Source organism: Vulpes lagopus, chromosome 6 (assembly GCF_018345385.1).
Source record: "Vulpes lagopus strain Blue_001 chromosome 6, ASM1834538v1, whole genome shotgun sequence".
Classification (NCBI taxonomy): Eukaryota; Metazoa; Chordata; class Mammalia; order Carnivora; family Canidae; genus Vulpes; species Vulpes lagopus.
The window spans coordinates 91,101,402-91,126,145 of record NC_054829.1 but is presented as its reverse complement, the minus strand read 5'-3'; the positions used below and the strand labels follow the sequence as shown (position 1 = coordinate 91,126,145).

Below are 24,744 nucleotides of genomic sequence, written 5' to 3'. Positions count from 1 at the left end.
CTATCAGAGGGAAAAAAAAAAACATGGAATGATGGGAATAGATAAAAACCCAATGAAAACTATTCCCTATACATGAATAAGAAGGGAAGAAAGGGGTACAGATGTCAGACTCTATTATTTATGTTCTGTGGTTGAATGAAATTGGGCAAATTATATAGCACTGCTAAACTTCCCTTAATTTCATTTGCAAAACAGGAATGATGACAGTACCAGCATGATGAGAGTTATTTTAACAATTCAATGAGATAATACCTACAAGGTTTCCCAACCATGATTGACATATTGAGAAGGCTGAATGAAAGTCACTCTAATTATTGGTCCTTAGATATGATTATGAATAACAACTGATATATTATTTTCATTACAGAGAATGGATTTAGTCATTTTCACTATATTCTTTTGTTATCTTCTATAGTATCCTCTAGGTGTTTCACAGAGAGAGAAAGGAGAACTAAGGGTACTATATCTATTTGTTACATTGATGATAGTGGCACCCAAAGTGGGCATACTAGTTCTACATACCCTTATACACTCTAAAGACACTATAGAGGGCGTTATTTTGAGTAATGATAATTCTAAGTGTACCACAAAATCAAAGTCCTCTTTCATTAAATTAAAATCAAATTGTGGACTTTACATTCAGGGTTCTAAACAAATTGTGGTGATCTGTCTTCAACTGTCCAAATAATTTAGTGACTTTTAATCAGTTATAAACCTGTAGACATAGCTCTTATGGTTAAAATAACATTAATAGGTCAATTCTGGAAGAGAAGTCTAATTTAACTGAAAAAAAAGAACAATTATTAATTCAGTACTGATATATAAAACTGCCAAGAGAATTAAATGCTTACCAAATTACTGTGACTTCTCTCTCCCTTTTTTTTCTCATCAAACACAATTTTTCCCTTAAGAAGCTTTTTATATAAGCATAGGACACGAGAAACAAACATTTCAGTACAGTAAATATGAGGAAGCTTAGAAAAAACAAATGATAATTTTAAAATAAAATTAGAACATGATTAATTTGTTATTGTAGTATGCACATTAAAAGTAGAAAATTATACAACTTGAAGAGATTGTGACTTTAAAGATATAAAAAGTATACAGTTAAATAGATTTGTAAGAACTTAAAGAAGAGTTATATTTCAAAATCAATCCAGGTAGCAAAAAGTTTATTAGCTTCTATGTAACTAGAAAATCATCTTTTTATGAAAGTTCACAAACAAAAAAGAAAAAGGATGAAAAAAATCCATAAAATTGCTTGAGGTGTTTTCTGTCATGTTAAACAAATAGAAAATCTCTTTGTTTTAGTTTGAAAATAAGAATATAAGTAGTCCATATTTTCATAGTTTTCCTCTTCACTTGACATAATTACAAAAATTAATTAATTCTAGCTTTAAGATACTTGGCAAATATACACAAAATAGAAATAAAATGTACAATTATTTAAATAAAGTATTATATTTATGAAGTTTTGATGGAGGACAATGAAGAGGAAAGTAAACTGATATATTATAAAAACTCATTCTATTCAGTCACTGGTTTTCTTCTAATTTTTCTCATTTATTTAATTTACTTCCACTTATCCCTTCAGGATAGGTGGTTATATCTACATTTTACATATGAAAACACAAAGGTTGAGAATGTTGAAATAAATTATCCTCAAGAATGCTAACAACTTAAGGGAAATGGCATATTCTATCAATTAAAATATATGCATAGAGACATGTTTTTATGGAGAAATAATTAACTTTAGTAAATATAAGAACCTTAACCTGGGTTTGTGGGAAGAAGGGGGGATTATGAAGGAGAGACAGTGAAGAAGGGGTAGAGTATATAGTCTGAGGAAGAGCATTTGGATTTGGCTAGATTCTGCTGTGCTTAAGTTCTAGGAGAAGTTCTAGAAGATGATATATATACTCACTGCCCCTAGCAGCTTGTGGGAATAGTTCTCCAACAACTGGGTTAACTACCTCTAACATTATATTAGCAGGCTTCAAAGGAATTAATTACAGCACTCTACAGCAATATAGTAGAGCACAGGTAAAATGGACCCTATGTTAATGAAAACAATTATCCAATTCTACATAATTGGGCTATTTCTATCTCCTGGCCAATAGCCCATTAATACCTCTTTGGTGATGTGAATATAATTACTTTTTTTCAGTAAAAATTATGCTTAATAGACTATTCAAAAATTCATATCTATGAAGCATTCAAATCACTTAACCTCTCAATCTGTTCATCAGCAACAGTAGGACTCTAGACTATAGACAATCTCTAATACTCCTTCCAACTGAGAGACTCTACGATTTCAACAGGGAAGATGACCCAAGGAACAGGGTCTGCCCAAGTTTAAAAACCACCACAGATGAAGAAAGGAAACTGCAATATTCTCTGGAGCATAGTATAGAAGCATGCTCTCAAGTTCCGTTTCACATTTGGAAAACATAGTAATAACTGGGTTTCCAGAAGAAAAGGAAATAAGGCTTATATGAACTAGGATTTCAGGAGAAAAGCATGAGTGTGAGGGCATCACCTTATCATTCTTGAGGTAAAACCAGACTTTGGAACAGAAAAGAAAGGAAGGTTAAAACAACCTAAAGATAATTACTCCTTTCAAACCAAACAGCAAAAGAGCATACTCCTGAGAGAGAAATTTGTAGAAGTTGACTCAATTAGATAGCACGGTAGTTTGTAATATAATTAATTCAAAATCACAAAACAAATTTTGTTTGTCCCCTATAAGAAAAATTAAATTGTTTTTAAATATACACCTTTGAAACTAAGTCTATCATCCTCTCTGGAGTATTTGCTAGTTTGTAATACAGTTCCGCAAAAAATTAAAATTAAAAACATTTACTTGATAATTCCTCTTTTTAGGAGAGAAAACAAGCAAATTTAAACTTTGCCATAAACTGTTTTTATATTTCTCACAGAACAGTCTACTCCAAATGAGAATACGTGCTCTGTATTTACTTAGGTGCAAGTTGATGCAACTGCTAATATCCAATGAGCTCTTCTAGGAGCAGTAGTCAAACAACAGGAAGAGAGAATGGATGTAAACAATAAAGGGTAAATTGCAGATACTAATTTCTGATTTTTAAAAAAGCAATTAAATATGTTTATCAAAACAAAGATAACCTATATTTAGCATTTTTCCTCTTCTGCCTATGAAGAAAAGTGGTCTAAGTAATTAAAAATAAAATGAAACAAAACCTAAGTCTATTTCTTTAATCATCAAAAAAGACCTAGATAAGAGGAAGGTTAGACTTGTTGCTAAAACAGAATTATTGCCTATTGAAAAGAATATGCCTAGGGGTGCTTTGAGGCTGGGCCAAACTGCAAACTAATTACAGGCCTGCAGGTAGGACTTTGAAAGAAGACTGCTGCCTTGTCCTGGTTTGCCTCTCACTGGGCCTAGTTTGTCCCTTTTGCCCCAACCCAAATCTTAATACTGCCATTTCTACTCTCAAGAGTCCTGGTCTAGAAGTTAAATCATAAGATCACTCTACTTTAAATTAAAGGGTATGGTCACAAAGGCATAGGTAAATATCAGTATTGGTGAAAAATAAAATTTTAGCCATCTATTTCACATAAATTTAGAGTGAAATATTATAGCTGAAGAAATAGTTAACCTCAAATTCAGTTACGTTGGGACACCTAGGTAGCTCAGCGGTTGAGCATCTGCCTTTGGCTCAGGGCATGATCCCGAGGGTCTGAGGATCAAGTCCCATATCAGGCTCCCTGCGAGGAACCTGCTTCTCCCTCTATGTCTCTGTCTCTCATGAATAAATAAATCAAATCTTTAAAAAAAATGAGTTACGTTAATAATGGCTTTCAATTTTGATTTATATGCTGTAAAAAAGCTATAGTTGTAGATCGAATTAATGTTTCAAGAACAGAGAATAAACAGGGAACCCTATCTGATCTCAGGTATGGCAACCACTTTCTAATGCACAATCCAGACCAAAAGCCATGATGGGCAGTGTTTTTAAATTGCAAGTTCAATCTCCTGAAATATGAATATTGACAATTTCTAGAACCTTCAAGTCTATATTTCAAATGTTATTAAGTTTGTCCTTATAACAAATGAGGTGGACAGGAAGCAGGAACAGGTAAATTTGAGATTTTCAAAGTTTCATTACTTATCCAGAGTTCACAGCTATGAAGTAAGCAAAGTGAACAAGGCAAGATTTTAATATATAACTGGGACATCAAATCTAGTGCTTCTGTTTAGGGTAGTATATGCTTCTCTGACCACTGAAGATGCAAAAATTATCAATCATCCCAGGCTGTGACTGATTCAAATCACTCAGGTTCTCCCTCACTCACTCTTAATGTCTAATCTCTTAATCTACTCTAAATCCAATTAGAGAGCCTAAGAACAAGATTGAGAGATGCTAGAATCCCTCCTCCCCAACTGAGCACTCAATTTTTCATTTTGGCTCTCTTTCAAGTGACCAACTTAGTAAGAATAAAAAATAGTGAGATGGCAAAGTAAGTTCTAACAATTTCATTCCTAAATTGTCTTTATCGGATTAAGCCTTCACACTATGTATTATAAAAACAGGCTGAAAGGCTAAACTGCAAACAAAGTCACATAGAGGCAGAAAGAACACCAGTTTATTTGGATCCACTTACTTCCATTCCTCAGTTCAACCAGTGTTTTCACACATACATGCAAACACACTGCCGCTGCTCGTATTCTGACTCCAGAGCAGTGTTTGCAAATATTTCTTATCTGAGAATACAAATCCTTAACTATGAAGCAGAGTTTTCTGAGACACTAAAAGAATGAGGCTTGAAATCCCTAAAAGATTCCATTAGTATATCCTAAATGGGACCTGTATCCCATTTTGGCTTTGCTTCTGCCATCCTAAAAGCACAGTGTTCCTTTCCTTTAGCTAATTATGTTACAGATAACATGTCACTAAAGAATCCAAAATTCTATGGAAGTATTTTTACCCTTTCATGTTTTACCCTTCTATTTATTTACATAAGGGAATTCTACTTGTAATATGAAATTAGAAAAGCAATCATGTATAAGAATTTAAAATTGTCATAATTTTATTCTACCTCTGATAACCTAAGATTCTGTCAAAGATCATTCAATTTTAAAATTATTTTGCACACCAGTCAAAATGGCCAAAATTAACAACATAGGAAACAACAGGGGTTGACAAGGATGTGAAAAAAGGGGAACCCTGTTCACTATCCGTGGGAATGCAAACTGTGCAGCCACCTGGGAAACAGAATGGAGGTTCCTCAAAAAGTCAAAAATAGAACCACCCTATGACCCAGCAATTGCACTATTATGCATTTACTCAAAGAATACAAAAATACTATTTTGAAAGGATACATGTACCCCAATGTTTATAGCATCATTATCAACAATAGCCAAATTATGGAAAGAGCCCAAATGTCCATCAACTAATGAATGTATAAAGAAGAAGCACTGTGTATATACGCACATACAATGGAATATTACTCAGCCATAAAAAGCATGAAATCTTGCCATTTGCAAAGATATGGATGGAGCTAGAGAGGATTATGCTAAGTGAAATAAGTCAGAGAAAGTCAATTACCATATGATTTCACTCATATATGGAATTTAAGAAACAAAGCAAATGAACGTAGTGGGGGGAAAAGAGAGGCAAACCAGGAAACAGACTGCATTATAGAGAACAAACTGATGGTTACTAGAGGAGAGGTATACAGGTGGGTGATAAACAGGTGATGGGTACTAAGAAGGTCACTTTTTGTGATAAGTACCAACCATTGTATATAATTGATAAATCACTAGATTCTACACATAAACAAATAAAATAATTTGAATAAAAGTAGTTATCATAGATGACCATACATTTCAGGGTCCACTTCTGGGTTCTCTATTCTATGGCCACAATAGCCAAACTGTGGAAGGAGCCTCGGTGTCCATCGAAAGATGAATGGATAAAGAAGCTGTGGTTTATGTATACAATGGAATATTACTCAGCAATTAGAAACGACAAATACCCACCATTTGCTTCAAGGTGGATGGAACTGGAGGGTATTATGCTGAGTGAAATAAGTCAATCGGAGAAGGACAAACAGTGTATGTTCTCATTCATCTGGGGAATATAAATAATAGTGAAAGGGAATATAAAGGAAGGGAGAAGAAATGTTGGGAAATATCAGGATGGGAGACAGAACATAAAGACTCTTAACTCGGGGAAACGAACTAGGGGTGGTGGAAGGGGGGAGGAGGGCGGGTGTTGGAGGGAATGGGTGACGGGCACTGAGGTGGACACTTGACGGGATGAGCACTGGGTGTTTTTCTGTATGTTGGTAAATTGAACACCAATAAAAATTAATTTAAAAAAAATAAAAAAATAGTTATCATATAAATTAACAGCACTAGTATCTTAGTATTAACTCTAGACTTTGATTTTTAAAAGTATACTCATATTAAGGGGCACTTGGGTGGCTATGTCCATTAAGCCTCTGACTCTTGATTTCGGCTCAGGCACAATCTCACATACTGGGATGGAGCCCTGCATCAGGCTCCCCACTCAGCAGGGAGTCAGCCTGAGATTCTCTCTCCCTCTCCCTCTGCCCTCCCTCCATACGTGCATGCTCTCTCTCTAAAATAATTAAATCTAAAAAACAATATATTCATATTAAGAAATGAGAATGAAAATATATACTTTAAAAGACCAATAATATTTAGAATTAATATTTCTGAAATTATAAATAAGCACACACACTAATTAAAAATCATAAGGCTCATGGTGTTATAAAGCCACTATTTTCAGAATATAAGTAGCTCAACACTATTTTAAATGGATCACATTTTAAATAGGAAACTACAGTATTAGGCAATGGATCTGAAAAAAAACTTAGGAAAGAATGACCAGAAAAAGTTTCCTTTTTTAGATCAAAATAGGGTTGATTTCTATGGAGGATGACCTTTCTTTTCTTCATCTGATCCAGGAAGAGGAATTATTGGAAAGCTGCTATCTGGGATGTGATACTTCGCAGTCATGCTAAAATAATACTGAATTCAAACTGACCTTGGTTTCTCTGTTCTCTGTTTCCTATGTTGGTGAATAACATCTGCATCTGCTCACTCAAGATAGTACTCAGGAATGGTGTTATACTTTCTTTTACTCCCACTTCTGAAGAATGACCACACTAACAGATGCAAGCTCCTTAGCATCTCTCCTACATAAATTCTCCTCTCCATACCATTTGCCACTCACTATTTGGTACCTTCCTTCAACAACACACACCTAGAGTACTGCCAAGATCTTCTAACTGGTTTCCATCTACCATATGCCACAACAGATCTTCTAACACAAAGTTAGGCATTTCTTAGCCTAAATTATTTAAAGAATTTCCATAGATCTCACAAGGACCTTCCTAACTTCTAGTCAGTCTCCTGTCTTGCCATATCCCTCATTGTAATTTATGTTTCTTCTAAATTACTTGCCTTTTCCCTCTTTTGCCATAATATTTCATAACTCTGACTTTGGCCACCATGTATCCATGCCAGATGTTTTTTCATGAAAATGGTGACCAAACTTCTTTTTTCCATGAGGGTCAATTTATAAAATAGGCCACATTTTTTTCCATTCAAAATGAGAATATTTGAATTGCAAGAATTTTTTGGGAGGGAAGAAAGTACTTATAATACACTTTACTGAAGAATAGAAAGCTGATGACAAAATTGATACATGTGATATACATATATTACATATATATTATATATATATATATATATATAGAAAGCGAGAGAATAGAATATTATTTAGAAAAAAGGAAATCCTGCCATTTGCAACAACTTGAATCACCTTGAGAGGAATATGTTAAATGAAATATGTCAGACAGAAAAAGACAAATACGCAGGATATCACTTATATGTGGAATCTTAAAAAGCTAAACCCAGACAAACAGAGTAGAGTGGTGGTAATCAGGGGTAGGGGTGTAAGAAATGGGGAGATATTGGTCAAAGGATACAAACTCCCAATTATAAGAATATCAAATTCTGGGGATCCCTGGGTGGCGCAGCGGTTTGGCGCCTGCCTTTGGCCCAGGGTGTGATCCTGGAGACCCGGGATCGAATCCCACGTCGGGCTACCGGTGCATGAAGCCTGCTTCTCCCTCTGCCTGTGTGTGTCTCTGCCTCTCTCTCTCTCTGTGACTATCATAAATAATAAAAAAAAAAAGAATATCAAATTATGGGGATCTAAAGTATAGCATGGTCATTATAGCTAATAATACAGTTTTATATACTTGTAAGCTGATAAGAAAGTAGATATTAAATGTTCTCACCACAAAAAGAAATTGTAATTATGTGATGCCATGGAAGTATTAGCTAATGCTACTTGGTGTTTATCATTTTGCAATATATAAATGTATCAGATCATACCTTAAACTTATACAATATTATGTGTCCATTATATCACAATTAGACTAGAAAAAAATAACCCCTCCTCTGCCTTCAAGGTTGTTTTGTGGAAGAGTTTTCCTCATTTCCTCATTTCTTCTGATTTATATGGATTAAAATATTTTACTGGAAATTCAATCAAGGGCCACATCATGAAGTTCAAGTGGCTATAAGAAGTTCTTTATCTGCTTATCACTGCAGTTTATAATATCTCAGTTTGTATTTGGGGTTAAGGATAGTTAATATTAAAATATTAATTAGCTTCCTTATCAGTTACCATAAACAGAATAACATCTAAGTAAGATCAAGAAAAAATTCTCTTCTTAGTAGTATTTCTAAGGACACTTTATAAAAGAATTGTTCATACTTTCTTACCGAAGGTGAGACAGAAGGTGCTAATGCTAGTGTACTATCAATCACAAAGTATTATATATTTTTTGAATATGTACTATAAAATATTAAAAGCATGAAATATTACAAGCTATGTCTCATTGCATTAACCTCGTTTTCTCTCTGTACATTGCTTCCCCTCTTCTCTCTCAGTTGAATACTTTAGGATACTCCCTGCACAAACTAAAAGGGAAACAAAGAAAAGGTACTCAATGATCGAGAAAGTGACTTGCTTGTGGAATCTATCACAGAGAGTGCCAGGCTTGAACACAAACTTCTCAATTATTCTCTGATTTACCATTTAATGATTATTGTATATTTTAAGTATTCTCATCCTCTCCAAAGAGAGTTAGGAACTGAGCCACACTATATGGTGAATGGGGTCTCAAGGCAAACGTCATTCTCTAACCATGGTAGAACTGAACTGAACCCGTGGATTTCTCAGTGAGCAGATACAACAGCAGACACATCAGTACTTATAAATATAACTTATGTATAATACACATATTACTTACATATACATATGAATATATATGAATATATATGAAATCAACATTTGTGTAACACTCAGATTTATAAGACATGTTCAATAGTGTTGAAACCATGCACCGCTCCTTGCTCACATCACATTCCCTCCTTCCCACTCTTCACCTCAATTAACCACTAACCAGACTTCTGTATTTACCATTGCAATATGCTTCACAGTTTCTTTTTAAAAGTGCCCTATTCAAATTTTTCCTTATTGTATACAATATTGCAATAGCCAGAAGCCAGCTGGGAATACACAATGCAGGTGCTCAGTACACAATATGTGTTGATAGGAACGTCAATCCAACACCTTTTATACATAATCTCCTGAAGTAGTTAAGAGGAAATCCACAGATTTTCTTTTTTAAAAAATCACCATATATACGATATATGGAACTAAGATAATCACAGAGGTCCTGGCTGTCAGCAGCATCTCCCCTGAAGGATAGTCTTTTCTCAAAAATATTCTTCATCCTGCCCCTAGCCTGTTTTATTCAGAGTATTCCTCTTTAGTCACCTGGAACCATTACTCCTCTTACAAGCCCAGCAGCCAAGAGCAAGTTCTATCTTCAGTATCTGGGCAATACTTTCAGAAAATAAACTATTTCTTCTCAGCAAGCCTGTGCATATGAGCATTCAGGGGCTGATTTTCCAGTTTATAGATTATCTAAAACCCTTTGCTCCTTCTTCCTTGCTTTTGGCCATTTCACTGCTCATTAGCATTGCCACTGAAGGGTAGACGGGAAAAAGAAAAAGAAAAAAATCAGAGCAGCTAGTTTTGCTATTTATTAGCTATTTATCAACCATAACAAGGACTCTTGAAGAGAAAGATGTAAGTATTGGTCAGTTAGTTTTTGAACTATCCTTTATTTTCAATTTTTGTGGTTTGTCCTAGTCTCAATTACACTTACATAATTAAAAGTCAGTATAAAAATGTTTCCCCAACGGTACTTATTCCACTTGTAAAAGTAACTAATTTTACTTTTTCTTTGACGTAATTTTCCCCCTTTGTTTACTAGGGTATAAAACTGTCATTTCCATTGTTTTATACATCCAGAAGAAAGTACAGATTAGTAACATGAAATAGTAATATAGTTGTAGGTTCTAAACTAAAGAAAAAAAGAAAATGTAATTTAATTTCTCCATACCCTAGAAACCATGCTTAATAGAATGATCTGATATGTTCCATTAAATTTAAAAAGGAACTAATTATTTTTATTAATTACAGAATAACTGGATCTTAAAGCTACCTCCTCCTTTACTTGACCTTAAAGCATAGCTATCAGGTCTATAGAAGACAGAAAGAAAAGAATAAGAGGGAAAAGGGAACATGATAGAGACTTTCCCTTACTACTTGCTAGGGCATGACCCTACTGACTGTGTAGTCTATAGGTATAAGACGGTGAATGAGCAACCATTAGGAAACTAACTCAAAGTTCTGTTATAAATTAAGACCTTCTATAAGTGGTAATCTCTCTATAAAAATACTATATTTTACCTGAAATATATATTTGTTTTATGGCACTTTAAGGGGACCATAAAGATGGCATTTTGAATTATCACAATCTCCCATGCCCCAGCAGAATATAGTCAGACAACTATGGGTCCTGAATTACTCTACTTCGGCTTTCTGATAACACAATATGATCTCAGAAGGCAGATATATTTAAAAATGTTTTTAAAGGATGGGAAATGGGGGATCCCTGGGTGGCGCAGCGGTTTGGCGCCTGCCTTTGGCCCAGGGCGCGATCTTGGAGACCCGGGATCGAATCCCACGTCGGGCTCCCGGTGCAAGGAGCCTGCTTCTCCCTCTGCCTGTGTCTCTGCCTCTCTCTCTCTGTGTGACTATCATAAATAAATAAAAATTAAAAAAAAATTTAAAAAAAAATAAAGGATGGGAAATGGGCAGCCCAGGTGTCTCAGTGGTGGTTTAGTGCCGCCTTCAGCCCCGGGAGTGATCCTGGGGACCCGGGACAGAGTCCCAAGTCCGTCTCCCTGCGTGGGGCCTGCTTCTCTGCCTGTGTCTCTGCCTCTGTGTGTGTGTGTGTGTGTGTGTGTGTGTGTGTGATGAATGAATAAATAAAATCCTTTACAAATAAATAAATAAATAAAAATAAAGGATGAGAAACATGTCGTAAGTGAATAGCTCCGTAATCACCTGAGTACATACTTACTCAATAAGTATTTGCTGAATCAAAAAAAAAAAAAAAAAAGAGTCACATGTTATGGTTTTCATATAAACCTAAAAGTAGGGACACCTGGGTGGCTCAGTGGTAGACTGTCTACCTTCAGCTCAGGGTGTGATCCCAGGGTCACAGAATCAAGTTCTGCATCGGGCTCCCCACAGGGAACCTGTTTTTCCCTCGCCTATGTCTCTGCCTCTCTCTCGGTGTCTCTCATGAATAAATAAATAAAATCTTAAAAAAAAAAAAAAGAAAAGAAAACCTGGGGCAGCCCTGGTGGCACAGCGCTTTAGAGTCGCCTTCAGCCCAGGGCATGATCCCAGAGACCCAGGATCGAGTCCCATGTCTGGTTCCCTGCATGGAGCCTGCTTCTCCCTCTGCCTGTGTCTCTGCCTCCCTCTCTCTCTCTCTCTCTCTCTCTCTCTCTCTGTGTGTGTCTCTATGAATTAATAAATAAATAATCTTTAAAAAAACCTGAAAGTATATTTTCCGCAAATGATATATGAATATAATGATATACACAATTTCTCTACAATGACAGATAAAATTCCGCAGCTTGAAAATAATGAATTATAAAAAATATCCAAAATATACCCTGTCTACACCACCAGGAAACAGAAAAGTAATCCCTCCCAAGTCTGTGTTTGACTCACCACCACACTAGTGATGTGTTAAAAATTTTCAATATTTTTGTTAATAAGAAATTTACAATCGTTTTCATAAAAAAATCAAGCCTCCTTTGGGCTCTGTAAGAGTTGTTGGCATTTGTAAAAAAAATTCACTAGTTTTCTGTTATCACCAATTATAAAAGCCACATACAAGAAACTGGACACTGAAGAGCATGATCATAATTACCACTGTACTACCAACAATTTTCTCTGTCGTCAGATTGTGGAGATTATCTGAAGAAAGAATCAGTCTTCAAAATTTTTAATTCAGTTTAAGCTACATGCAACAGAACAAAAGAACTGACTCTCTTGTCCCACTTTAACTCCTAAGATATTACTTGGCCTTCGGTTTTTAAAATACTAAGCCAATCTAAAAGGTGCTCCTTGTGAGGCATGTCATTGTAATGATTTCAAGGTTAAGTACCCTAAGCACTCCATCAATTTTAGGTGGCCGTTAAACTCAAATTTGTATTTAAACCTGCTAAACATTTCCTTCAAATGACTGTATTTCACTACCGCAGGAAGTTATGAACTAGCAAGTTTAAAATAACTTTTGATGTTATATATTAATTATGTTCTTGGCTCTAGCCATACTCAGCTAGCTTTTTATTAATCAGCCATTGCTGTGCCCAAACCATGGGACTTCTATCTCCTCACTGTTCATGTATTCCATGTTTATACATCAATTAATAGATGTAACCAATCAGAAATAATATGTGACATTCATATTGCATTCTCTCAATAAGACAAAATATTTTTATAGAGGAGATAGAACTGGAAATGAGAAAGAACACAAATATAATTCACCTACTACTGACATTCTTATTTTTATAAAAATATTCTAATTTTAGCGGCAGACCAATGAAATGTACATAACTTATGTGTGCATTAACAGGAGACCAGTGAAAGAACTAAGGTTCATTTTCAGAAGGCTGAATTCTGAAGTTAGAATATTTAGAACATTTTCTTTCCTCATTGTCACCTATGACTAAAGATCTGTCAGCTATAGTATGGCACAAATAGAAGTGAAAGTTCCATAAAAGGAAATATTTAAAGGTGTCACTGAAAATTAATATCATATGAATCTCTTTCATCTGTTTAATTTCTATGTGGCAATGACATGAATTGCCTTAGGAAAAAACTGTATTTTTTAAAAATTGTCCTAAAATGATTTAAGTAAACCAAATATACAGTAGAATTTACATAGAGGAAACCCAAAATCAACTGAAACATAACTGTAACAAGAGGATTTCATACTATTTTAATACCAGTTATCATACAGGAATATTGTGTGTTCTTAAAATTAATATATTATTAACACACTAAGTGTTGAATCTATTTATTATGATATGCCAATGCTCCTAAAGGTATAATCCACTCATAATTTCAGGTAAAAATTTTTACATAAATTTTAATACTAATCTGGGAAATTAAATGAAGCACAAAAGTAGAAAAAATAATAGAGTCTATTTCAGAGAGAGTGTCTAAACTCTAATCCACTGGCACGGGTCCAGTTTCACATGGTCCAAGATTACAAAACAAAACAAAAAGCAACAACAAGGACAAGCAAACAAACAAACAAAAAATAGTGCTATTCAAACACTTACTATCCAAACTCAGGAATCAAATCAAATAGGTGTGAATAAAAAATGAAATTTTATTTTAAATTCTGTAACTGAAAATGTTCTCATACTTGAAACTTAAAAATTTACCATACCTATCCCAACCCCCCCACCTTTAAAAACAAAGCCCACCTTTTACCTCATAGTCCCACACCCAGCACTCCCTAGTTCTCCCTCACAGAAAAACTGAGCGGTCCTCAAGTTCCATTAAATATTCAAATCCTCAGGATGCCTGGGTGGCTCAGCTGTTGAGCGACTGCCCTTGGCTTAGGGCATGATCCTGGAGTTCCGGGATCGGTGTGGAGTCCCACATCGGGCTCCCTAAATGGAGTCTGCTTCTCCCCCCCGCCTAAGTCTCTGCCTCTCTCCTTCTGTGTCTCTCATGAATAAATCAATAAACTCTTAAAAAAAAAATACTCAAATCCTCCCCAATCAGTAGTCATTCTCAGTCCACTGACAGTACTTTATCAAACTCATGTCTATCCTAAACATTTCCAAAACCAATAGTCAAGTCTCAATTTTGATTAACAGAATTTGACAGAGTTTTTCATTTCCTCCTTGAAATGCTTTTCTCACTTAGCTTCCAGAACATCACACACACTTACAGGTTTTCTTTCTCACAGGCCACTCATCTTTCTCTTTTCCTGGATCTTAGTTTCCCTAACTTCAACATTTTAGAATGTCCAGTGGCAGTCTTGGCATTCTCTCTATACAAGTATCCCTTAAGTGAGCTACTTCTCCCATTGCTTTAAAGACCATATCTAAAATGATGAATTCCAAATACACAGCTCAAATCCCTAATTCCCCCCTAAATTTCAACTTAATTAAATTCTGAAATTTGATGTTTAAAGGGACACCAAATTTAACAAACATAAATTTTTATTTCTATCTAAAACTTCCTCATTGTCCCATGTTCCAAATTTTGGTTAATAGTAACATATTTTACCCACTTTTTCAAGTAAAGTATGTTGTAAGCCTCTTTACTCCCTCTGGATTTCTTCTAGCCAAGCAACCCATCAGAAAATTCTATTTCTCCTATATTCAAAATATATCCAGTCTGACAACTAACTACTCATCTCCTTCAGCAAACAGCTTAGTCCAATTCACTATCCTCAAACTAATTTTCATATTTGTACTCCAACCGGTCCACCCAGAGAAGATTATCTTACTAAAATAAAAACCATTTCACATTGTATTTTTTTATCTCAATCCTCCAGTAGGCTCCCTATATGCCTGGAAGATCTAAATACTTTACCATGACCTATAAAGTCCCTACAGGATCCTCCCTAGTTGCCTCTCAGACCTAATTTCCTTCCACTTCCTACTTTGCTCAGTAGTAAACTGCATATTTGCTCCACACTGACATTCAAGATGTTCCTTAAACAAATGTTTCCTTACTGTCTTGTTTCATGGCCTTTATCTCTGCTGTGCCCTGCCTTCTGATATCAGATATCCTGTCTTTGAGTCCAGTCTCTGCTCCAGTGATTATTTCCTCAGAGAGGACTTACCAAACTACCCTATTCAAAATGGCATACTTTCTTCAACTGCCATTCTTTCATTTTTGTTCACACAATTTACCATTAAAACATATAGATTCTAGTTTATCTTGTTTTTGCCTCCCCCATTGAGAATGTAAGTTCCTTAACTTACAGAGTAAGAGACATAGCTTACTTGTTCAATATCTTAACTCCAGAGCCTAAAAACAGTGTGTCATAGAGTATGTCAGAATAAACATTTACTGAATGGAAACACATTTTCCCAATTAGCATACATACATGTTGTTACTAATTCCTACCTTACCACGTAGTTTCAGGATTATTAACTTCTAGAACTATAATGATTTTGACAATGAAGCAAACGTCTCATATAAGGTTACCACCTAAAACTCAGGTGTAAGCCAATAAAATAATTTATTTTTAAAATAGTACTTTGAATTATTTAGGGATAAAGGAAAAAGCGTAAGAACTGCTATTTTTTTAAGATTTTTATGTATTTATTTATTCATGAGAGACAGAGAGGCAGAGACATAGGCAGAAGAGGAAGCAGGCTCCTGTGGGGTGCCTGATGCAGGACTCCATTCCAGGACCCCGGGGCCATGACCTGAGCCAAAGGCAGACACTCAACCACGAGCCACACAGATGCCCCAGAATTCCTATTTTAATATAATTAATTAATTTTTTTTTTTGAGCAAAAGTATTTGTTAATAAGAAACTTAACTACAGAGATCTAAAATTTCTTAACACACACAGGCAGGCCTTATACCTTCTTGTGCTTGCTCTGGCCTTCCCTCTATTCACTCAAGGAAGCTTTCAGTGGATCACCCAGCCTCAGCTTCACACTAATAGCCACTTGACAACAGTAGAGTTAAAGCCAGAGCACCTGGAGCAGGAATCCCAAATTACGAAGAACACTGAAGAAACACTGGCTATTTCCTTTATACTCTGTATCATTGAGTGATATTGGACATATGTTTATATTACTAGTGTGCTTTGAGTTTATAAATTCTTTGTTTTGTTTTTTTTTTATTTAATTTTATTTATTTATGATAGGCACACAGTGAGAGAGAGAGAGAGGCAGAGACATAGGCAGAGGGAGAAGCAGGCTCCATGCACCGGGAGCCTGACGTGGGATTCGATCCCGAGTCTCCAGGATCGCGCCCTGGGCCAAAGGCAGGCGCCAAACCGCTGCGCCACCCAGGGATCCCGAGTTTATAAATTCTAAAGGCTATTGTAGGGATCCCTGGGTGGCGCAGCGGTTTGGCGCCAGCCTTTGGCCCAGGGCGCGATCCTGGAAACCCGGGATCGAATCCCACGTCGGGCTCCCGGTGCATGGAGCCTGCTTCTCCCTCTGCCTGTGTCTCTGCCTCTCTCTCTCTCTCTCTCTCTCTCTCTCTCTGTGACTATAATAAATAAATTTAAAAAAAATAAAATAAAATAAAGGCTATTGTAGTCTATGCAGGTTAGAACAGAAGACTACTCGTCCATCAACCTTAATAAGCACTAGCATTGTGGTACAAGAGTAGCTCTGAACGGAACACCTTAGCACCAACACTACACAAAACAAAAACGAAATCTAAAACAAAAAACGAATCCAGTTCTCTCAATCTGACATTGGAGTTATCTAGAATATCTGATAAACATATATTATGTATAATTCCTGTTCATATCCCCCAAAATTTTAATTTGAGTGATTAAGACTGTATGCTCCATTTATTTCCTCTGGTATTTTCTTCTTTTAAATTCACTCTGAACCTAGCTATTAGATATAGCTATATGAACCACACTTGATTGTATATCTTCTTCCAATTCCTCAAATATAGGAATGTGTTTTCATTTTAGTTCACATAATTTTAGAGGTTAAATGAAAATTAGTCTAAATTTTGTTTTAGCATTGATAGTAAATGAAGAGTAAAGAAAGTAACTTCCTAGGGCTTCTAGGTTCAGTTGGTTAAGAGAGCATCTCTTGATGTCAGCTCAGTTCATGATCTCAGGGTCCCAGGATTGAGCCCCATATGGGTATCCACACTCAGTGGGGAGTATGCTGGAGGATTGCTCTCCCTCTCCTTCTGCTCTCCCTCCATTTGCACACACTTGAGCACTCTCTCTCTCTCTCTCTCTCTAAAATAAATAAATATATTTTTTAAAGGGATAACTTTCATTTTTCCTCAATTAGCCATTGATAAAATTTGTACTTTGTCCCAAACCAGAACATTTTTTACTATGTCCTAACTTCCCCCCAAGCATGTAATTCACAGTCATTTGAAATTTGTGTCCATACCCAAATGCTAAAACTCACTAATGTAAATGACTTGAATCCACATAATAATCAATCCCAGAATTACTTAAGTATTTTCCCGTATCCTTTAGATATCCATCTGATTGCTTATTTGTCCTCTAAATTCTTAATTACACTGTTTTTGGGGGTTTTTAATTTTATCTATTTATTCTTGAGGGACACAGACATAGGCAGAGAGAGAAGCAGGCTCTTTGCAGGCAGCCCAATGTGGGACTCAATCCCCGGATAGGGATCACTCCCTGAGCTGAAGGCAGATGCTCCCCACTGAGCAATTCCAGTCATCCCCATTAATACACTATTTGAACTAATTTACTCTAATTAATATTGGTGCAAGACAAGGTCTAAAATAATATGATGAAGTATTCATTGATTTAACCTAGAACTACATTCTCTATGTGATTTTGCTAATATTAAACCGAATTCATCAGATTAAAGTTGAACTAAGTTTCATTCTCCATTAGTCTTGTAATGGAACATGCAAGAAGGAAGATTTTACCTCTTCAAAAAAATTAAATAAACAGAAAATTTACTAAGTGACCACAGATACTGGTTATAAAAGTATAAATTACCACACAAGCCCAATGGGACTGGTAGTGGTGGTAGTGGTATATGTTTGGAAGACACTGTTACACTACATAAAACTTATTATTTACCAAACCAAAATTATCTGAAAACATATATGATCATGCACAAAACTCAATGGGTAACATTGTTTTAAAATACATCTGTATTTGTGCTTATGTATATGCTATTTCATAGCTCTGTGTGTTTCATGTTATAAACATCATTTAGTCTGGCACCCCAAAAGTTCCATGAATAAACAGAACTACCACGGTTAAGAAATTGCTTAACAAGCTCCATCCACTAATTTGCTTACAGCAGCAATAATAAGCAAATTTGTATCATTTTTGGCGTCTCAGATTTTTACGGAGAGAATAAGTATTATAGAATATATTTCTGTTGTATTTTAAGTTTGTGACAAATTTACACCATTCAGTCTAGCAATCTAATCTACCTGGAGAATTGAGGGTGTTGACACATCCTAGAACTAAATTTTTATAAAAATAAAAGACAGGGATAATATTTCCTATTCTTTTTTGAAAATAAAAACCACTGTATCTTACAGCATCATAGACCTCATTGAATGACATTTTTTCTGAGAATTAAAAAATACGTATCTCATGTGATTTTCAAGTAGGACTACAAAGGAACAGCTCAGAATGCAGTGACACCTAATGGCAAAGCTATCTTTATAGCCATAAACGTATTTTCTAATAAGCATTATATTTGCAGTAAAACTGTGTAAGTATTGCTACTCACCAATATGCTGCCTATAATCTGAAATATCATGAAAATCCAAAAGCAATACCAAATACTTTACTTTTTAAGAGTAAAATAACATAGGCAAGTGAAGGAAGGGGGGAAGAAAACTTCCAGATTAGAAAGTGTGTTTTTAAAATTACAATACCCTTTGAGATTAAAATTACAATATGATAAACTTAGCCTTAGGAATTAGAATTAGATATAATTCATCTTCCATCACTCCTAACAATCTCAACCGGCATCTACTGTTTAAAAAGTTGAAAGTTAATAACTTCAATTTTTATTCGTATCTGAATTACAATTTAGGAGATATTTATTGGGTGTACACTTCACTTGGAGTAGAAAGCAAAGGTCCTTAGTGTAATGGCTTATTAGTCATGTCATAGTTGATAGTGTTGATTAATAACACTGTCTAACTTAATGCACATCTGAATTATGCTTCAAATAACTGTATTAAGGATGCAGAAAAGAACAGTAAAGTATACCCTTACTTTAAATTCATAAACTATTGTTCATACACTCTAGAAGTTCACACTCTATGTTATCCATAACATAGGGAGCAAACAACCACTGCAGATAATAAAGGGATAATTTCAATCATTGAGATATCTTATTCGATGCAAGGAGTTCTTGATGACGCCTGGGGGCTATTAATGTGAAGGGCTGAAAAAGAAACATGTTGGTAGAAGACACAGTACATCTTCTGGAAATACTTTTACATTCCATATTTCTCAGTGCAGAAATCATGAAAAAAATGTTGCTTCAAACCTGCCATCTATTATTGTTTTCAACAAGGTGACATTTTATTCACCCACCAGTTTTGTACTTTAATTTGAACTTTCTAGTGATGAAAATATTCCGTGCATTGTTTTAGGCTTCTGAAACATATCATAGTTAATGATTATGATCTCAGAGGATAAAGTATCATGTGCTTATGAGAAAAACATAAATAAACGTCTGTTTCTATTCCCTGTTGGCATGAGGCATTTTACTATGACTGCTAACAACAAAACTCTGCGAGTGATTTTTGTAATATATGACTAACTACGGTTTGAGCATATCCTTGTCGAGATCCATAACTGAGGATAGCTCATTTCAATCAGTTCTGTGAGCACAGGAAGCAGATAAAGAAATGAGCATACATTAAACTGTTAAAACATGAGATCCTCCATATTAGATTTGAAGCAAAACACAAACTGTGCAGTTGACTGGAAATGCCACCTAATCCCTGCTTAATTAAAGCAGTGCTCTACACTCCTGTTGTGTTTAGGGAGTAAAGAGTGTGGAACGACTGATGTATGAAGAAAATAGCAGTCAGCGTGGCTAATCTCAAAGACTTTCGAGCTTTCTAGCTACATAAATCAGAGCGACTTTTGAATAGCCTCATAAAACACAGTATCATTGCCATTCCGCTCACGATTTTTTGGTTCTTCCTACAGCATGCAGATCATTAGGAAACTTCTAAGCAATCAAGTAATGTGGGTCTGATGAAATTACTCAATCAATGCACAGGCTCAAAGTAAAAGCATAATTCAAAATTATAGATTTTATACATCAAAAGACCTTTCTTTTGGGGGGGCAAAGACTATCACAATCGAGGTGATTCACTTCTAAATACTGTGTTTGTGAATGTGCTTTAAACAAATGTATGTAATTACCAAGTATCTTGAAATATGATTTAACAGAAACTCCAAGTAATTATGTATGATATTAGCGCATTTTTTTTACTGAAAAAAATACACTGCCACTTCAATCATTGGAGTTTAACTATTATGATATATTTCATCATGGTAGTGAACTCATGTGTTTAATAAAATATATTAGAGTTTAAAATATGTAATTGACTTTTAAAAACTACCTGCATGAAATAAAAAAGAGAGAGAAGGATGGAGTTTTCCTATATATAATTCTGTTCAACACCAAAAGGGTTCAATATTTAAAGAACCTACTAGAACAATGTCTTTTTTATCTTTCTAGCTTGCCAGAACTACATATTGCAGCTACTTTCTACTTGAACAACACACTACATGAGGCTAGAAAAACCTTTCATTTCTGCATATCTCCTTACAACCTTAGAGTTGAAATATTCACTTTGCCTTCAGTTTCATCACATTCATCCCTTAAATCCTGACATAATACATTTGCCATAAGCATATTTCTCCCATTAATTATTTAAATGAAGGCAATCACCTCCTAAAGATAATTCTCTTTTGCTAATCAACCTGGTAAACTGATCCAACGAATATTAACCGATGGTTTAAAACTTTAATATGGGCATTTAGTTTTTAATTTATTATACTTTGGCTGGTACAGAAGTGGAAGCAGAAGGGGCTTTTAACCTCTGACCTGCACACAAATTAGTCTTGGTCATTCTTTTTTTTCTTTTTTTTTTTTAATTTGGGAAGTAATATTTATCAGAGTGTCATAAAAGATATGAAGCATTTGAAACATTTATCAATTTGCTAGCTTTATGGTAATATGAGGTAGCCTATAAAACAAGCTCAACCTCTTGCCTAATGTGCTAATTGCATTCAAGTCAAATTGCCTGATAAGTATTCCTTTTAATAGGATATACACAGCTCATGCATACAACTAGTTTTCCAAAGAAATATGTAATTTGTACACTGTTACCTTTTTTTTTTTTTTTTTGGTCTGGTTATAAATAAGTAAGCCATGTCATACTGACAGACAACAGAGCGCAAAGGAAAAAATACAACAGTTGTGTTCTATTTAGAAACAGATGATCAGACTGCATTGTCAAATAGTAGTCATCTGGTAAAGGACAGCAAAGCGCTGTAGGTGTTTGCAAATAATAAATTTATCCTGTACACCACAGAATAAACAATAAGATAAGCATTTATCCACAAGCCTTTTCTCCTGAGCGATGAAGAGCGTAAGGCATAAAGAAACCCCTAATCATAAAATGAGTGTAAAGGTACGTGGTGATATATATCCGCATCCTGCTCCAGTCCTTTACAACTGGACATCAACCTAGGGCATTTCTTGAAGAGGAGCACAGTTCGGGTCTGAATTCTATCAGGACATTACGGAGCCCCTGGAGAGGACCGTAATTCCTCCCTGAAAAGTTCTAAGCCCACAGGCCCTGTTAGCCCCCAGGCAAGACGTGACCTAGCGCTTGAAAGCTATCTAGTGCTTCGTTTACTTCATGCGTAAGCTCAGGGCCCTGCGAATCCTGACCTCATCGCCCTTACACAGAGACACGTGTGGTTCCATTGATACAAATGACAGGGGACGGCAGACATGTTCACCGCGACAGCCTCTGCGACCCAGGAGTGCCTGGAGCCGGGGCTGGCTCGGGCACAAGAGCCACCTGCAGCAGGTTCCCCTCCAGGGCTCTGCGGCGTGTGTGCGCGCGTGCATGTGCACGTGTGTGTCTGTGTGTGTTGGGCAGGGGAGGGGCAGGGGGACGAAAGGAGATGCTGAGACCCATCTGTCGCTTCAATCTGAAGACCATCCAGCCTTGCGGGCAGGTAAAAGTCCCGGAGAGGGGTCTCTCGCCGCCCCAGTAAATGAACCTCGCTGGCCCGCGGACGCCAATTTCCGAGAAGGAAATCGTCGCATTAACGCAGAAAAGGCTGCAGGAGCCCGTCTCCACTCGGCGCTCACGGATTAGCGAGCGAGGAGAGCTGGAGCCCGAAGCCGCGAGCGCCGTGCATGACAATGACGCGCGGCCCCCGGCCCCCGGCCCCCGCCCGCGCCCGCGCCCCCGCCCCCGCCCGCGCCAGCCGCGGCCAGTCCCGGCCCGTCTGGTTGCCAATAGGTGGGGCCGCGAGCATCCCCGAGCCGGCTCGGCGCCCTCCGTGGAGTCAGGCCTCGGCGGCGAGGCGGGTGTCTGCAGGGCAGCCCACGAGCGCGGCCCGCGCGCCCCGCGCTTCCCGTGCGCCCCGGGGCCAGCGTCGCCGCCGAGCCAGGCCGGGGGGCGAGTGTGCGAAGCCGCGAGGCGCGCGGCTCGGGTCCTCGGCTGCTCCGCCGCCAGCCCCTCCCGCCCCGGTCGCGGCCGCTCCGCGCGAGTCCCGCAAGGCCGCGAGGACGGCGACAGGGAGAGCAGGCTGGGGGCGCCGCCAGCGCCCCGTCACCACCGCGCAGCGCTGCGGCTAACGCAGCCCGCTCACGTTGCAAAACCACCTGTTCGATCCGAAGGCAGCTCCCCCCACCTCTCACCCCGGTTTTCGCCTCACAGGTGACACCTCTTCTCTCCCCTGAAGATACATACATACATGCATATATATATATTTATATCATTTTTTTTAATAGAGCAAATGTACATCCGGGAAAGAATATGGAAGGTAGAGTCGATGAAACTCCTCTCCGCTCACACTTCAGCCCACCTCCCTCCGCACCTGCCCCGCACACACGCACGACTGGGGGAAACTCGAGACCCCCGAGCACCCAGCACGCGGCGCGGTCCACCGCGAAACAACGGCCCAAGTGGAGGTTCGAGCATCCGCGTCCTGCCGGGGGACTGAGCAAGTAAGAGGGGGGTTAGCGACAAGGGGCAACGAGCCGAAGCCGGCGCCAAGAAGCCACACGGAGGGCGGAGGGGCAGGCAAGGGAGGCACCGCGAACCCCAGCGTCCCAGGTACCCACAGGCAACACCTGCCCTTCCTTACCGATGTGAATGATTGAATCCGCCTTCGCCGAGTCCCAGGTTCGAGACCACCAGATGGACAAAACCAAGAGCAAGGGGAAAACTTCCATCTCCTCGTACGCTGAATCTCTTTTAGGATGGTTTCTCTTTCAATATATATATATATATTTTTTTTTAAAACCAGCCCGAAGAGTTTGAGGTCACGATAGACTTTAGCGCAGCTTTTTCTATTTTTTTCTTTCTTCTTTCTTTCTTTTTTTTTTTTTTTTTTTTGGTCAAAATTCCTATCGCCAAGAGCAAAGCCTTTAATCGTCGCTGATGATGGCAGAGCGAGTGCGAGAGCCCAGCCTGAGGAAACCTCCTTCGCAGAGCCGTGTCACTTGGAGGGGAATTTTGGCATCGCCAGAGTTGTTTGCAGTTTGGCTTTCAAAAATGTAACCAGCCTCGGCTGCTCTCGGGCAGGGGCAGGGGCTGGAGCTCAGACCATCCCCATCGCTGCGCGGGGGCCGCGGGTCTCCAGTCCCAGCTCCGCCGCAACTTCCAACAGACCCCCCGCCCCCCCACCGCCACCACCACGCCGGATGTTCCCCTCCTCCTCCCCCAACCAAAAAAAAAAAAAAAAAACAAAAAAGCGCCCCCCGCCCCCGCCCCAACGGCCCGCAGAGAATCACTTGTCCTCGCTGCCAAAATAAAATCTAAGTGCAAAGGAAAGATTAGGAGGTTCCAGGCGGAGCAGCCAGATTCCAACAGGGAAGGGAGAAAAGCCCTCTCCAAGAGGGGTAGTAAAAGTGAACTTCAAGGTAATGCAGATAGTAATGCAGAGAAAATGCCTTTTCTGCGCGAGGCGGGGAGCGGAGCTCGGCGAGGCGGGCCCGGGGAGCCGGTTCGCTGGGGCGCGGCGGCGGGGGAGTTGCGCCGGGCGCGAGCCGCGGGGCCGGGCGGCGGAGGAGGGAGCGGCCGCGGGCCGCGGGAGGCTCGAGGAGCGGTTCGCCCGGCGGGATGCAGGAAGCGAGCGGGGAGCGAGCCTGGCAGCTTCAGCACTAGCCCCACGTTGCTTAGAAATGGATCGCCCAGGAGAAGAGCGAGCCCGCGAGGGAGCGGGGCTGGCAGGCGGAGACGGGGAACCGGGAGAGGAAGAGCCTCTCTCTAATAACCACCTCCTCCCCCTATCTGCAATACAAGGGAGAAACAAAAT

At 38.2% G+C, this 24,744-nt stretch overlaps 1 protein-coding gene across 2 annotated transcripts in view; it reads right to left on the bottom strand.

Moving 5' to 3' along the window:
- GRID2 (glutamate ionotropic receptor delta type subunit 2) overlaps nucleotides 1-24,131 on the bottom strand; it is a 1,439,737-nt gene extending 1,415,606 nt beyond the window's left edge. For both annotated transcript variants that reach the window (XM_041760141.1, XM_041760142.1), the window contains exon 1: nucleotides 23,572-24,131. In XM_041760141.1, coding sequence (XP_041616075.1) covers nucleotides 23,572-23,659 — 88 coding nt within the window. In that variant the 5' untranslated portion in view covers nucleotides 23,660-24,131. The remainder of the gene's footprint in view (nucleotides 1-23,571) is intronic.
- Nucleotides 24,132-24,744: the final 613 nt, after the last annotated feature.